Source organism: Balaenoptera physalus (assembly GCF_965194825.1).
Source record: "Balaenoptera physalus genome assembly, chromosome: 19".
Lineage (NCBI taxonomy): Eukaryota > Metazoa > Chordata > Mammalia > Artiodactyla > Balaenopteridae > Balaenoptera > Balaenoptera physalus.
This window is the reverse complement of record NC_138900.1, coordinates 21,366,227-21,380,689: the sequence shown is the minus strand read 5'-3', so window position 1 is coordinate 21,380,689 and position 14,463 is coordinate 21,366,227. Positions and strand designations below refer to the sequence as shown.

The following is a 14,463-nucleotide window of genomic DNA, read 5'->3' as shown; positions in this document are numbered from 1 at the left end:
TTATCTTTTGACTTCTTTCATTTCTGTTAGTCTTCCATCAGTCTTATTGTTTTTTTCCCTGAAAAATTTTTATATATTTTCTCCTCTGTCTAATTTTGGATTTTTCATCTTTGGTTTTTAGGCATTTGATTATGATGTGTCTGGATTTGGTTTTCCTTGTATTTACCCTGCTTTGAACATGTAGTTTATTAAATCTGTAATTTGATGACTTGTCAGTTTAGAAAATTCTTATCTAATCTGCAGATGCTGGTCTTATGTCATTGTCTCCTCCACTTTTGGTATTCTGGATACACATATTAGACATTTTCATTGTCTCATATATCTTACTGTCTTTTCTGTATTTTCTTGCTGCCTCTTGATCTGTATGCCATTTTGGATACCTTCTTCTGACCTGTATTCCTGTTAACTAATTCTGTTCTTATGTATCTAATCTACTGGTAAAATCCTTTTACTAAATGCTTAATCTCAGTTACAGTATTTATTCCAAGAATTTATGTTTTGACATTTCTTTAATGAATTCTAGGCCTGTTTTGACATCTTCAGTTTTCCCTCTGTTTTCATGAATATATTAATGATAAAAGAATGTCTTATAACTGCAGTATGTAAATTAAACGGAGCTCTGTTTCTGTTTATTTTTTTCTCTTGATTTCTCATCAGCTGCGCCTGTTGTCATAGACTTCCTTGTAATTTTTGATTGGATGCCAGACATTGTAGTGAAAAATTGTAGACTCTTGATGATGTTACCTTCCTTCAAAGAGAGGTAAATTTTCTTTAAGCAGCCAGAGTACTAGTGGATCAACACAACTCAGTTGAGAGTTGTTTTTGGATTTTGTTAGGGCTGGTCTGTTTCAGTTTTGCTCTTATTCCTAACATGTAGCCTTTACTTCTAAGGCATAGCTCTTATTCCATATGGAGTATGTCTTTTTCATAGATTATGTGGTCATGTATTTGTAGTTTTGTTTCTCTTCTGTTCTGTTGCATTGGATTATTTGCCTGTAGTTGCACCAGTACCACACTTTCTTACTAGGTCTTGATGTAGTAAAATTCCTCTAACTTTGTTGTTCTTGAAGATTACTTTTACTGTTCTTGACCTTCTGCTTTTTCATGAATATTTTAAAATCAGGTCTGCAGTACTCACAAAATAACCCTCTAGGGTTTTGTTTGGAGTGCATTGAATCTAAAGATCAATTTGGGGAGCATTGACATGTTTACACCAATCCATGAATGTGGTATATCTTTTTATTTAGTTCTTCTGTAACTTCTTTCAGTAGTTTAAGTATATAAATCTTGCATGTCTTTTACATTCATCTCTAGGTATTTATTTTTTATTGCATTTTGTAATTTGCTGTTCATCTTTTGCTAGTATATAGACATATACTTGATTTTTGTATACTGTTAAATTTACTTGAATTCCATAATTGTTTATCTGTATAAAAGCTCCTAGAAATGCAAAAGTCATTGATTTTTACTATTCTTTCTTTAGAATATGTATTCTTTGAGTTTTAAAATTTTCTCTGATAATTACCTTAGGTACCCCACACATTATGTATGTTATTTTCATTATTAGTTAGTTAAAATATTTTCTAGCTTTTATTGAGATATGTTTATTGACCCAGGAGTTTCTTAGAAACATGTTCCTTGATTTCCAAACACTGAGTAGGTAGGCATTTAGAATCTCCACTATGGTTGTAGATTTATCTTTTTCTCTTATTTTTTCAGCCTTTGCTTATGCATTTGGAGTTACGCTATTTGGTGCATGCAAATTTAGGACTCTAATAAATTCCTGGTCAGTGGGCATTTTTATCAGTCTGAAATATTTTTATCTCTAGTGATATTTCTTGCCTTCAGGTATCCTTTGTTGAATATTCGTATGGTTACATCGGCATATTTTGCTTTTGCTTGTTTCCATGATATATCTTTTCATCTTTTAATTTCAATTTCTTTGTGTACAAAATGTGTTTCTTATAACAACATATAGTTGTGGTTTTAAACACAACTGGACATCTTTTCCAGTCTGGAAATCTTTTTCTTTTGTATAGGATATTTAGTCAATTTCTGTATAATAGAATTACTGATACATTTAGTTTCATTTTTATCACCTTTCTACTTGACTTTTTATTTTAAAAATTGTAGAATGTGCTTAACAAAATTTGTCATTTAAATCATTTTAAGTATACATTTCAGTGGCATTGTGATGCGCATTGTGGTGCAACCATCACCACTATCCAGCTCCAGAACTTGCAAAACTGACACTATCTATTAAACAATAACTCCCCATTATCCCTTCCCCTATCCCCTGGTAACTACCATTATCTGTCCCTCTGAATTTGATTACTCTGAGTATCTCATATAAGTGGAATCATACAGTGTTTGTCCATTTGTACTGGCTTATTTCACTAAACATAATGTCTTCAAGGTTGATCCGTATTAGAGCATATATCAGAATTTCTTTTAAAGGCTGAATAATATTCCATTGTATGCATATTGCACATTTTGTTATTCATTCGTCCATCAGTGGACATGGGTTGGTTTCATTTTTTGGCTATTGTGAATAATGCTGCTGTGAACATGAGTGTACGATTATCTGTTTGAGTCCTTGCTTTCAGTTCCCTTGGGTATATACCCAGAAGTGGAATTGCTGGATTATATGGTAATTCTGTGTTTCATTTTTGAGGAACCACCATACTATTTTCCACAGTGGCTGCTCCATTTTACATTCCCACCAACAGTGCACAAGAATTCTAGTGTTCCAATTTTTCCACATCCTTGCCAACATATCTTATTTTCTTTCTTTTTTTAATAGCTATCCTAATGGGTGTGAAGTGGTTTCTCATTGTCTGTTTGACCCACTTTTATGTTCTTTTTTCTCTCTGCTTTTTTGGGCACGTTCCTTTGATTTAATCAGACACATCCTATTGTATTTTCTCCCCTCTGTTAACTTGTTCAAGATACTCTCTTTTTCACCTTAGTACCTTAGTGGTACCTCAGTGCTCTATTTTATGTATATGTTAGCACTAAATATACTATATACTTTTACTAAGCTTTTTTTATTATCCTTTTTTATTGGGGAAATTTTTCCTAGAGATTGCAGCATGCATTCATTCATCCCACTTCTTGCATTGTTGCTCTCATGCATTTTAATTCTGTGTTTTAAACACTACAATACAGTATTTAATTGTTCTGTGTGACCAATACTGATTTATATGTACCTTTTAAGAAATTACCTGTACAGTTGCTCTTTAGTTCTTTCTGCTTTTCTATTGCTCCAAATACTTCTTGCAGTAGTTCTTTTTTCCGTTCAGCTTTATTGAGACATAATTAACATATACTGTTGTGAAAGTTTCAGGTATACAGTGTGTTGTTTTGATACATTTATATATTGCACAGTGATTACCACCTTAGCTTGTTAGCTAACACCGCTGTCACATCACATAATTACCTGTAGTATTTCTTCCAGTGAAAATCTGCTGGTGCAGAATTCTGTTTCTGTGTGAAAAGGTTTTTATTTTTCCTTCATGTTGGAGGATCTATTTGCTCTGTACATAATTATAGATTTTCAGTTATTTTTTTCCAACACTTGAAGATTTTATCCTATTTTCCAGTTTCTGTCATTGTTTTTGTTGAAGTTAGCTTGAGCTCTGACTCTTCTTGTTGCTACTTTGAAGGTGCTGTATCTCTTCCCTGCTCTTTCTCCCTCATGCTGATTATGACATTTTTTCTTCGGTTTTCATCAGTGTAACTATGTTGTGCCTTCATATAATTTAAAAAAAACAGTCTCTTGCTTGAGATTCTCAGAACGTCTCAAATCTGTTGGTTAATACCTTTCTCTCATTTTTAGGAAATCATATCAAGATCTGATCAGATACTGCTTCTACCACATTCTCTCTTTCCTCTCTTTGTGGATCTTCAGTTATACAGTGTTTCATATGTCTCTTACTGGTCTTTTCTGTATTTTCCATGTTTTCTTTTTAAATCTCTGGACGTTATTTATGGTATTTTTTATCGATGTGTCATCCAGTTCAAAATTCTGACTTTTGTGTTTAATCTCCTGTTAACACCGTTTATTGAGCTCATTTTAGACGTTTCAGTTAAAGATTATCCTTTTGATTCTTGTATAGATATTCTCTAGTGAAATATGCCATCTTTTCATGTATTTCTTCTATCTTTTCACTATTTTCTTGAATATATTAATAATTATATTTTAATGTTTTAGTTTATTAACTCCAGTATGTAGATTGCATATTTATTTGGTTTTGTTTTGTGTTGTTTTTCTTCTTTTCTTCTTGATGTTTGTTCATATGGCCCTATTTCTTGGTAACTTGGTTATTTTTAGTTAAATGTTAGAAATGTAAATACTCCTGAAGTATTTATGATTAAATATTAATATTTTAGTATCTTTAAAATTGTAGATACTCCTGAAGATGATATCTTCCTCTGGAGAAGTTTCACCCTTTCTTCTGCTAGGTTGATAAAATAGGAGTTGGATACCTTAATCCAGGCAGGTACTGAATGGAGTGCAGGTTGGGTTTTGTTTTAGTAAGGTTATCAGCCACCTTGATTCCTTCTTGGCTTTCATCTGAAAACCTAGTTCACCACATTTCTTTCCTTAAAGGCTTCTGAAGTTTTGTTCCATCAGTTCCCTGAGCTCTGCTTTTCACACCTTCAGTTTAGCTTTTTGGCCTTTTCAGCCTCAGAATTTGGCACGTCACAAGAAGAAAACAACCATATGCTTAAGACCGCTCATGTCTCTGATTTTGTTATTATAGCCTTCTCAAGACTACTTTAAATTTCTGCTCAGGAAAAACATAGTTCTCAGCCTCTTCCCTGTGCCTAGAGTTGTCCAAGAAAAAAGCATCAACTCACTTCTCCACAGTTATCTCCTGAATTTTAGTCCCTCTTGTTCTCATTGCTTTGGCAATTCTTAGATGCCTTTTAAGAGATGATTTTATATTCATCTGGCTTTTCTAGTTTTCAGAGGGATTATTGGTTTGTTATCAGTCTTTTCTCCCTACTTGGAGGTAGACGTCTGGAATAAGTTAAGCTACATAGCTACTTGCAGTGATTTAGTATTAATTTTGCTATAGTCTCACTGATAGTTGGCAGTGTTTCTTTAAAATAAAAATTTATTCCTGTAATTGGTGCAGGGTGGCATTTCAATTTGTTTTGTCACTTGTGAGGATATTTTTTCCCTGTCCTTCTACTATTATCTTTAATGAACTATTTGTTTTCTTTGAGATCTTCACAGGCATATTTTCATTTCTACGTAGCAAGTTTACTTACAAAGTTTTCTTAATCAGTTACAAACCACAGAAATGAAAGTTTGGAAAGTATTTACTATAAGAAGTCAGGAGGAACTAGGGTAGGGTTATTTTATTTGTGGGTGTTTGTTTTGTTTTCTTGTACATTTATGTTGTTACTTCGTAGACCAGCTTTGTTAGATTTAGCTTGTGCAAATCCGTTTGTGGTCACCTTTTCGGGTCCAGTATCTGTAATCACCTCAGTCTCTCTCTGGGTCCAGGGTAAACTTGACTGGCCCGGTTAGTGTGGATCCTCTGCATTCACACTGGTTGCAGATAGAGAAATGGGGTCCTCTGCCTATTGTAGATGAGAGGAGGGCGGGGTTTTAGGGAGTAAGGTGTGGGAATGGAGAGGAAATGATTGATATCTCTAGTGAAACAGTAGGCAGGCAAGCTACAATTCAGGCAGTACGTCACATTCAGAAATACAGGTCACAGTCTCCTGTCTGCAGTTCAGAAGTCTTAAAAAACTGAAAACAGAGTTATTTCTAAGTTTTTTGGCATATTCATTTGTCAGTGGAACTGATTTGAGTGAGGCATTTTATTCCACTTTGAACATTCGTATGTTTCCTTGCAAATGTTCTGTAAAGTATGATACGTGTAATGTATTACCTTACTAAATTACAAAAAGTTCTAAATTGAGAAACATTTTTTCCTGAGGTTTTTGGCTAAGTGATTGTAGACCTATACTTTAAAAGGACTTGTTGCACACTTACTGTATGTCAGGTGAGTACATTGGTGAATAAAAGTAGATCTGACCCATATCTCATTGCTCTTTCATCCAGTACAATTAGAGTTTCCTGGATATCTAATTCAAGTAATACCAGAGACAGAACCCTCCAAACATGTCAGTGGCTTCATGCCTAGAAATATCGCTGGATGTAATATATGTTGTCAGTCTTAACTACTTCCAATGTGATAATGGAAAAGAATATGAAAAAGAATGTATATGTATAACTGAATCACTTTGCTGTCCAGCAGAAATTAACACAACAGTGTAAACTAACTATACTTCAATAAAATAAAAAAAAACTTCCAGTGTAAGAAAACTGTATATTTATTAGAATACTTGGTATTATGAATAATAAATAATTGAAAAGCGCCCTAACTTGTAGGTAAAACCAACAGGGGAATGGGAAGTACAATACCAAAGCATGTTAGATGTGGTTCCAATATTTGTGTAAAAAGAAAGACTGTGTTTGACTATGAGAAATGCATTAGAAGCCTGGGTAGAAGAAAACAGGGCTAAATGTAAAAGTAAGGATTAAGATGATAATTTTGATTCCATCCGAGCTACAGTTTGGAAAAAACATTTAAGTGTTTTAACAGTGGCTTATAATTGGAGTTAACTTTTGGTAGTAGTAGGCCCACCTTTGTTATTTTCACTTTTCAGCATATTTAAAAAGTAAATTTGTTTAAAGTTTTTATACAGAAACACTCAGTTTATTGTAGTTTATTACTGCTTATTGCTATTTATTTTTTAGGAGCCTGTAGTGATTTCCTCCCTTCTTTGCAGAGAGGCTTATTTAAAAGACCTGTAATGTTTTACTAATTTTGTTGAAGTGTACTTACTATATATTTTGGTAATGACATTTATACATCTATTTGATTAATTGACAATATGTCCTTTAAGAAATTAATTTCAACCATTTAAGATAATAGTGCATGTCCAGTATCTATTGGTTTTAGCCACCACTGATAATTTTTTCCTTTTTGACTCAGCAGCTTTAAAATTATATGATCTGTTTTGAAGACATAATCTAGCAAGAGAAGCAAACCATGTAAATGTAGACAGCTCTGATTAGTACAATCCTCAGATTGTTACTTCATACATTAACCTGAACAGGGATAATTTGAAATTGCAATACAGTGAGAAAAGTTTTAGAAGTAAAGTGAAACATTTTTGAGAGAAGTACACGCAGACTTACCCTTTTAGGCTTTCTATTCTAGTCTAGTTTTAATGTGGCACTGTTCTTACCCTGGAAAACTCCTAGGTTGATGCCCCCTTGTGGTCTGTTACCAGAACAAATAGCACAAATGGAAATAAGTAATGGAGGTCTTAATACATGTTAAGTCATTCATTCCTTTCTTTATAATAATTTTTTAAAAGTGGCTTCTGAGGAAAAACAGCAAAGGAAAATTATTCCTGTATTCTATATAGTTTATTGGTTTTAAAACTTACCAAGTATTTTGTAACTGAATGCACATATATGTTAGCTGGACACTGACCTAAAGAAAAATAGGTTGTTGGGTAGACTATCATTGTTATCCTGGGCATCTAACTCGATTAGTTATAAGTGCCTTAAAAATATGATAAGATGTGATAGTAATTATAAGGCTATCCAACTACCCTCCCCCCCCAACACACACACACACACACACACACACACACACACACACACACACACACACACACACACACACACACGTAAATGGGGCTTGGGAAAACTTGTTTATACTTTGCTTGACCTGAGAGGGCCAGGAGTTGTATGAGGCCATTGGAAGGAATAAAGATTTTTGTTAGTGTATTGGTCAGTTTAAGCTTATTTGGTTTTCTTGACATTATTGGCAAGGTCTCGTTAGTGTGTGAGTGTGGATTTGTGGAGGAAGTGGAGAAGTAGCAGCATCAGTCAGTGTTTTAAGAAAGACTGCAGATATAAACAGCTGCTTTTCCTTTTACCCAGTAAGATTCATGGTGGTTGAAAGCAGTCTAATACAGTGAGTATGGGCTTTGAGATTAGATAGGCCTGGTTTTAAAACTGATTTTATCTCTTATCAGTTCTTGGGCAGTTGTATAATATTGGGGAAGTTACTCCATCTCTGAACATAGGTTTCTTCTCTTTAAGAAGAGGTTAAGACCCACCTTAGTGAACTGTTTCATCATGTGAAGTCTTGGCATTTACCACTGTTATTATTACTTCTTAGGTAAAGGGCCATTTTGAGTTATAAAGAAAGTGTACCATAGGATTTTCTTACTCTAGGGCCATAGGTAAAGACCCCTGATGGTAGAATGAATGTGTCTTTTAAGTGGTAAATCAGTTCATAGTCGTTTTTCTTTAGTGCAGACTTAGTGTTGTGCTACTGCAGAAGTACATATTTTACTTATAAATTTTTGGCTATAAGTGTGATTTTATTAAAGAATTTACTAGGTCAATTATTTTAATACTTGAAGCCTACTAACCATTTATTTTTATAAAAATGATTCAATAAGTTTTTTTTCTTTAGGAGTAATAGTTGCATGTTCTGGCAGATTAACTTAAAAAAATAAACTAGTATTGTTCCTCGATTGCCATCTTATTTTAAAAAAGCTTGTGTGAAGGACAACAAAGTAATGAAATGTTTTTTGTTGTTTTGCTTTGTTTTTCAAAAGTAGCTTTTAGAACCAGGCTCACTATCTTAGTCACTTTATTTAACAATAATTAATCTGAGTCCATTTCAGAAGAAATAAGGTTATTTGGAGTTATTTAACTTAACAGAAAAAAAAGATTTTAAAACCCAGATAAGTTCAACTTTGAATCATAAGATTTTCTCCTTTCCATAAATTTCCTTGGCAGCTAAGCTGTAAAAATTTACTAATTTTTTTCTTTTTGAATACTTTACTATAAAAAAGAAAACTAGAAAGATATCTCAAAATACAAGTGCAGCTGCTTGGGTTCAAATGTTTGTTGGAATTAGGTGGACTATAAATCATGTAAACAAAGATTTAACTGTAGACATACCATCAGAAGGCTATTGTATGTATTCATACCTGCCTCTTTCATGTTTTCCTTTATTTCTTGGGTTCTCAAAATATCTAGCCTACATTTGGATAATGTCTAACTGAAGACTCTTGTTCCGAACCCTGGATGAAACTAATAAAGACTTTAATGAAGACAGTATTTTGTTGGTGAAAATTTCTCTTGTAAATTATGAAATGGATTTTTGTTTTTTTATCCATAAATATCTTGGGGACACTTATTTTAGGAAAGAAAAGGGATGGGGAAAAGATAGCTACAGCAAAGTGGAGAGTTAAATAGTGAAGGGTGATGGCAAGAATACATGCCATTCTACCAGGAACTTGTTTTTTAAACATAAAAAACATATGTGCCAAATTTACATATTTACTAATTAAAAAGGCTTCCTGGAAACATTAAGTAGACTTATCTTCTATAACCTTTAACATTGTCACTAATGGATATTGCATAGAAAATTTCATCGAAGGTCCTTTAAATAATGTAAATGATTATGAATATGTAACTAGTTAATATGCAGCTACGAAAGGATTATCATGTAGAGGTTAATGAACATTCTGCTCTTATGGTTTGCAGGGCTTTTCTTTTTGTGCTTTTGGCTCACTTCATGCTTGGAAACACATGCATTGGGATTGGAAAGCATCCTGACTGTTTTTGGGTCTCATCTTTTAATAGGGTTGTTAAATAGAAACTTTATAAAAAGGATTTCATGAAGATTTTTTTCCTTTTCAATTTACATTTAATTCTGTTTGTCTATTTTATAATTACTGCCGAATCAGAAACAGTGAAATGGATTGATGGAGTTTTAGCCTGGCTCTTCCAGATGTAAAGTCAGTACTCTATTGTACATTATCACTGTTATTAAGTGTTGCTGTGTGATTGATACTTACTGAGAGATCTTTATTCTAAAACCGACTTTTTATGCTGAGTTAATGTGTAGTATGGTTGGGTATCTGACTACAGCATGCATTTTGGTACAGAATTGCTGCCTTAGTATTTATTTTAAATGTCCTAAAGGAAGACATTTACTTCAGGAATTAAATGGTATAAAATAGAGGAATTTAGTGACAGGCCAAAAAAAAAAGACTTGTGATTTTTGGGTGAAACATGGAGCTTATATAAGATACAATATTGGTATTTAGAACAGTGAACAAGAGCAGTGTTTCAAACCATGTAATACTGCTGTGTTTTTCATGTGACATTATATTAAGCATATTGGTTTTTATCCCTTAGTTTCTCTGTCTCTAAAATGGTGCTACAGTATTTGAGATTACTGTTTAAAAATTTTTATTAATGGGCAGTTTAAAAACATGATTAGTAATCTTTGAAAACAGTGCTGTTTTTTTCTTTTTAAATTGCCATTCACGTGTTTTTTCCTTACTGGTTAGTGTTCTTAATTTGTTTTCTGAGCATTTTAAGAATCTATTGAAATATCTCTAAGGAAAACAAATAGCTTTTATGTTTAATTTCATTGTTTTGGTATTACAAGCATAGCTTAAGCTGGCTATGAAGTGCTTAAAATTTTATCATAATTCACTGGGGGGACAAATTGGCTGTTCAGAGCATCTCTTTATCCCAAGTATTTCTTCTTGAAATGTAGTAGAAAAATATCACTGTACTCATTTTCAGTGCATCAGAATAAAAATTACAGGTGAAAACGTTTGGAGATATACTGACAAAATAAAGTACTTTCACTACTGTCATTTTTTTAAACTGATGAAATGTGGATGTTACGTTGGTTTTTTGTTATTTATAACATTTGTGTACTCTACAAAATATGTAACATTGAAAACAGGCCTGCAGATTGTACAAAATACTAGTTATCTTATATCGTATGTCACCTAATAGTTATGAAGCGGGTTTTGTACCAAAGTATGAATCGGAAAGCTGTAATTTGTTCTGCAGTTATCAGCCTGCATTAGAGGGGTATGATAAAGTGTGCTGCTTAAAAACTAACATTCACATCTCTGTGCATTTGACAAATAAAAATGTATATTGAGGTGCTTTTAAATCTGTAAAGCCACTGTTGTAGTTTTCTGATAGAATGATTTTGTAGCTTTGTGCATAGCCCTGTTTTTTCATGAGTAGTTATCTGTTTTCATGACAGGTGGTCACTAACTGCCAAGAGAAAATCCAGCATTGGTGAGTGAAAGATGGTTTTATTACATTTCTGAAATACTAATGAGGTCATCTATTTGTATTTAAATAAAGCATACACATTTTTTTGTATCCCATAATTGAATTCTTCTAGTAATCTCCATTTTGAATCCTTTTGATACTAATTTATATTGTCTTTCATCGTTTACTGAATTACATGTTCCCTGATTTCCTGAAGTTGTGTCACCATTTGTGTTTATTTTAATTGCTTTCTTTTTTCCTTTCTTTTCTTGTCTTTTTTTTTTTTTAAAGTTAGAATAGTGTTACTATCATTATGAAGTGGAGACAGGAATTTCTGAACCTGACTAATCATAGCTGTATTTGGGGACTATTTTTTATATATGTAGTAGAATAATAATTTGAATCAGTTGTTTTAAAATAATGATGGAAATATGCACAGATACATTTTCCCAAAGTTTGAAAAATCTAATTAAGTGCCTGCATCTCAGAACTTGATTTAGAGACCACACGTTTCTAGAGTGCAGAGAGAAAGCAAGCATATCTATTTTAATGTGCTAATCTATAGTTAATAGGACAATGCTTGGTAAATAACACACTTTCCTGTGTCTTGTGAGGAAAATGCTCAATTTAATGGTGAATAAAATCTTACGAGTTGTCATGAGGTATAGCTGTTGATCTTACAGATATCAAATTACAATATATCCATGCTGTGTTTACGAAGATTTTAGTGAGAGAACAACAAGAGCTGTCTTGATTATTGTCTGCAGGGTTATTGCAAAATCATGGTAACTGCCCCTTTAGCGGTGAGATTAAACCTTTGGTTATACAACATCAAGCATATAATATTTTAAATTTATTTTAAGAGGCTTTTTCTTCATGCCTGAGAGATCGCCAAGGAAATAATTTATAGTTAGTGTATATCAAATGTTTTTTGGTTTAAATGCACATAGGCTGCAGGCAGTGGATAAGAGTGAAAATCGGTGCAATCTGTACACATCATTTTATTAAATTCTGACTTCTGGCTTGCAGAAATAATCTAAAACTAAATAATATCCACTTTATAAATAAAAATTCAGGGACTTCATTAATTTTCAATAAATGCAGAGTTGTAGTTGCATCCACTGGTGGTTTAAGTCTGTCAATATTTCCATAATGGACCATTCGCTTTTCATTTTACATTCAGTCCAGGTTAAAACTTGAAATGTGAGTCCTCGGTCAAGGAATTAACCATTTTCCCCCTGCTAATTTGGCCAAAGTGATCCATTTTACGAATAATTCCCAAGGGAAGTCTTATTAATGTGGACTTTATTGGTTTTGGTAAGGAATTCACGAAATTAGTAAAAGGTTGATTCACTCAGACTAGATACTAAATTACACAAATGTGTGACTGACAGCTTGCTTCTGGTTTAAGATTGTTTCCCTACCAGACTGAGAATTCTTTAAGGCTAAGGGACATGTTTTCATCCTTTTGTCCACAGCACCTCCTACTGTGTTTGGCACATTATAGGCACGTAATAAATGTTTGAGTAAGTAAAGACCAAATATTTGCTTATTTTTTGTATAACGTTTTTATAAGTACTATAGCAGTACCCAAGTCTGATGAGCTTGACAGACAGAAATGCAACATTTACTTCAGGGCAGGTTCACATGACTCAGTCTCAATTTCCAGTTTTCCATAGCTCTCCAAACTAAAGCAGCTTAGCATATTTACTTTCACATATCTTAAAGTAATATAGTTAGTACCTTATCTATACATTAAACAATTAAAATAATTTTTTCCACTTAGAATTTGCTTTTTCCTCTGATTTATTTTTAATATGGCTCAGGAAACAGACTTTTATGTTTGTTTTTAATGAGGGTCTGATATTGCTAGAATCCAAATGGCCAGTGAATTCACGAATTTATTATATTAAAAAACTGAAACCAAGTGTCTCCAATTCCTCTGAAAGCCAGGAAATTGCTATTAGGGAGCATTGTGGAATTCTTGTGATGTTTTTATTATCTTAATTCCACAAACAACGATTGAGTTTCTGCCATATGCCAGTATTATGCCGCTGTTTGGAACTGAAAGACCCTGCCACGGAGAAATGCATAGTTGGGCACTAAACAGGGAAATCACAATAATTTTGTGCTATTTGGTTGGAGATAGGAAGCAAGAACAGAGACTGGAGCTATTTTTAAGGGTGTCTCATGCATTGCTTTTAAAAGCATGTTGCTTTTCACTCTAACCTTTGGCATTAGCATAGTCTAAAATACAATTCATGTACCTAAGTTATCCTTTTTTATGAGTATATACCAATATAATGAGGAGCAAAATAACATGTTTTTTAAAAAAATGTAGTCTTATGCTAGTGATGTTTATGCTCATTTGTGCAATTTTAAAGGATTCTTTAAGGGATGAGTATGAATATTTTACCTTAAAATTTTTCTTAAGAATGTAGGCCACAAAGTAAAAATATTTGTAGAAATGTAGGAGTAAAAATGGTCTGGGGCAATGGAGTCTGACCCCAGAAATCTCTTCCAGAAAATTAATTCAAATTCCAGAACTTTGGTGACCTAAAGACATTTATAGTATTTGTTTAATTAGTAACAGATAGAAAGGAAATGTTTGAGCCTAATAGTTGAGAATTTGTGCATCACTTTTAGAGCTAATAGTGGTTTTCAATTTAGTGAAGGTTTAAGAAAATTTTTAGGTACAACTTTTTTCCTTATAATCCTTTTTACTTAACTCAGGAAATAAGGCATTATAAAATCCACACACTATTTTCTCATGTGGACATATGGATATACTTCCTAGTGTTTGATCCACTAGGGGCTGATTATTCTGTTTGTAGATTATTTGTAATTTTTAATCTTTTAAATTCTTCCCTAAAGAACATGGGATTTGGAGCCACGGACCTACATTTGACTCCTGTCATTTACTAACTTTGTCACCTTGGGTGAATTACTGAGATTTTTAGTTTTCTTCTTGTAAAGTGATGATGATAACTACTTAACTTGAAGGTAAAGTGTGAGACAATGTCTATGGAACATCCACACTGGCACTCAATAACTATTAATAGTAACTGAAATCTTTTTTGAAAAGTTTAACTAATTGTCAGATGAAGAAAGAAGGAAAAACCAAAAAACCCTCCAAAGCTTTGTAAATATTCCGGAATATTTTGTATTCATGCCATTATCTTCTTATATCATGATGGAGAGATGGCTTCCTGAGTGGTATTGTTAAAGCTTTATATTAATGTTTTAAAATAACTTTTATTATGAAGAATTTCAAACAAAGGGTGACAGAGTTCTGTATTGAACCCACATGTACCCAT

General features: G+C 32.9%; 1 protein-coding gene across 2 annotated transcripts in view; it reads left to right on the top strand.

The window, feature by feature from the left end:
- The window catches only part of URI1 (URI1 prefoldin like chaperone), a 64,753-nt gene that overhangs the window by 14,281 nt on the left and 36,009 nt on the right, over positions 1 to 14,463 (top strand). The window contains exon 2 of one of the 2 annotated variants that reach the window (XM_082437652.1): positions 11,136 to 11,170. The exons of the other annotated variant lie outside the window; for it this stretch is intronic. Within the exon in view, the coding sequence (XP_082293778.1) occupies positions 11,136 to 11,170 (35 nt within the window). The remainder of the gene's footprint in view (positions 1 to 11,135; positions 11,171 to 14,463) is intronic. 2 annotated transcript variants of the gene reach the window in all.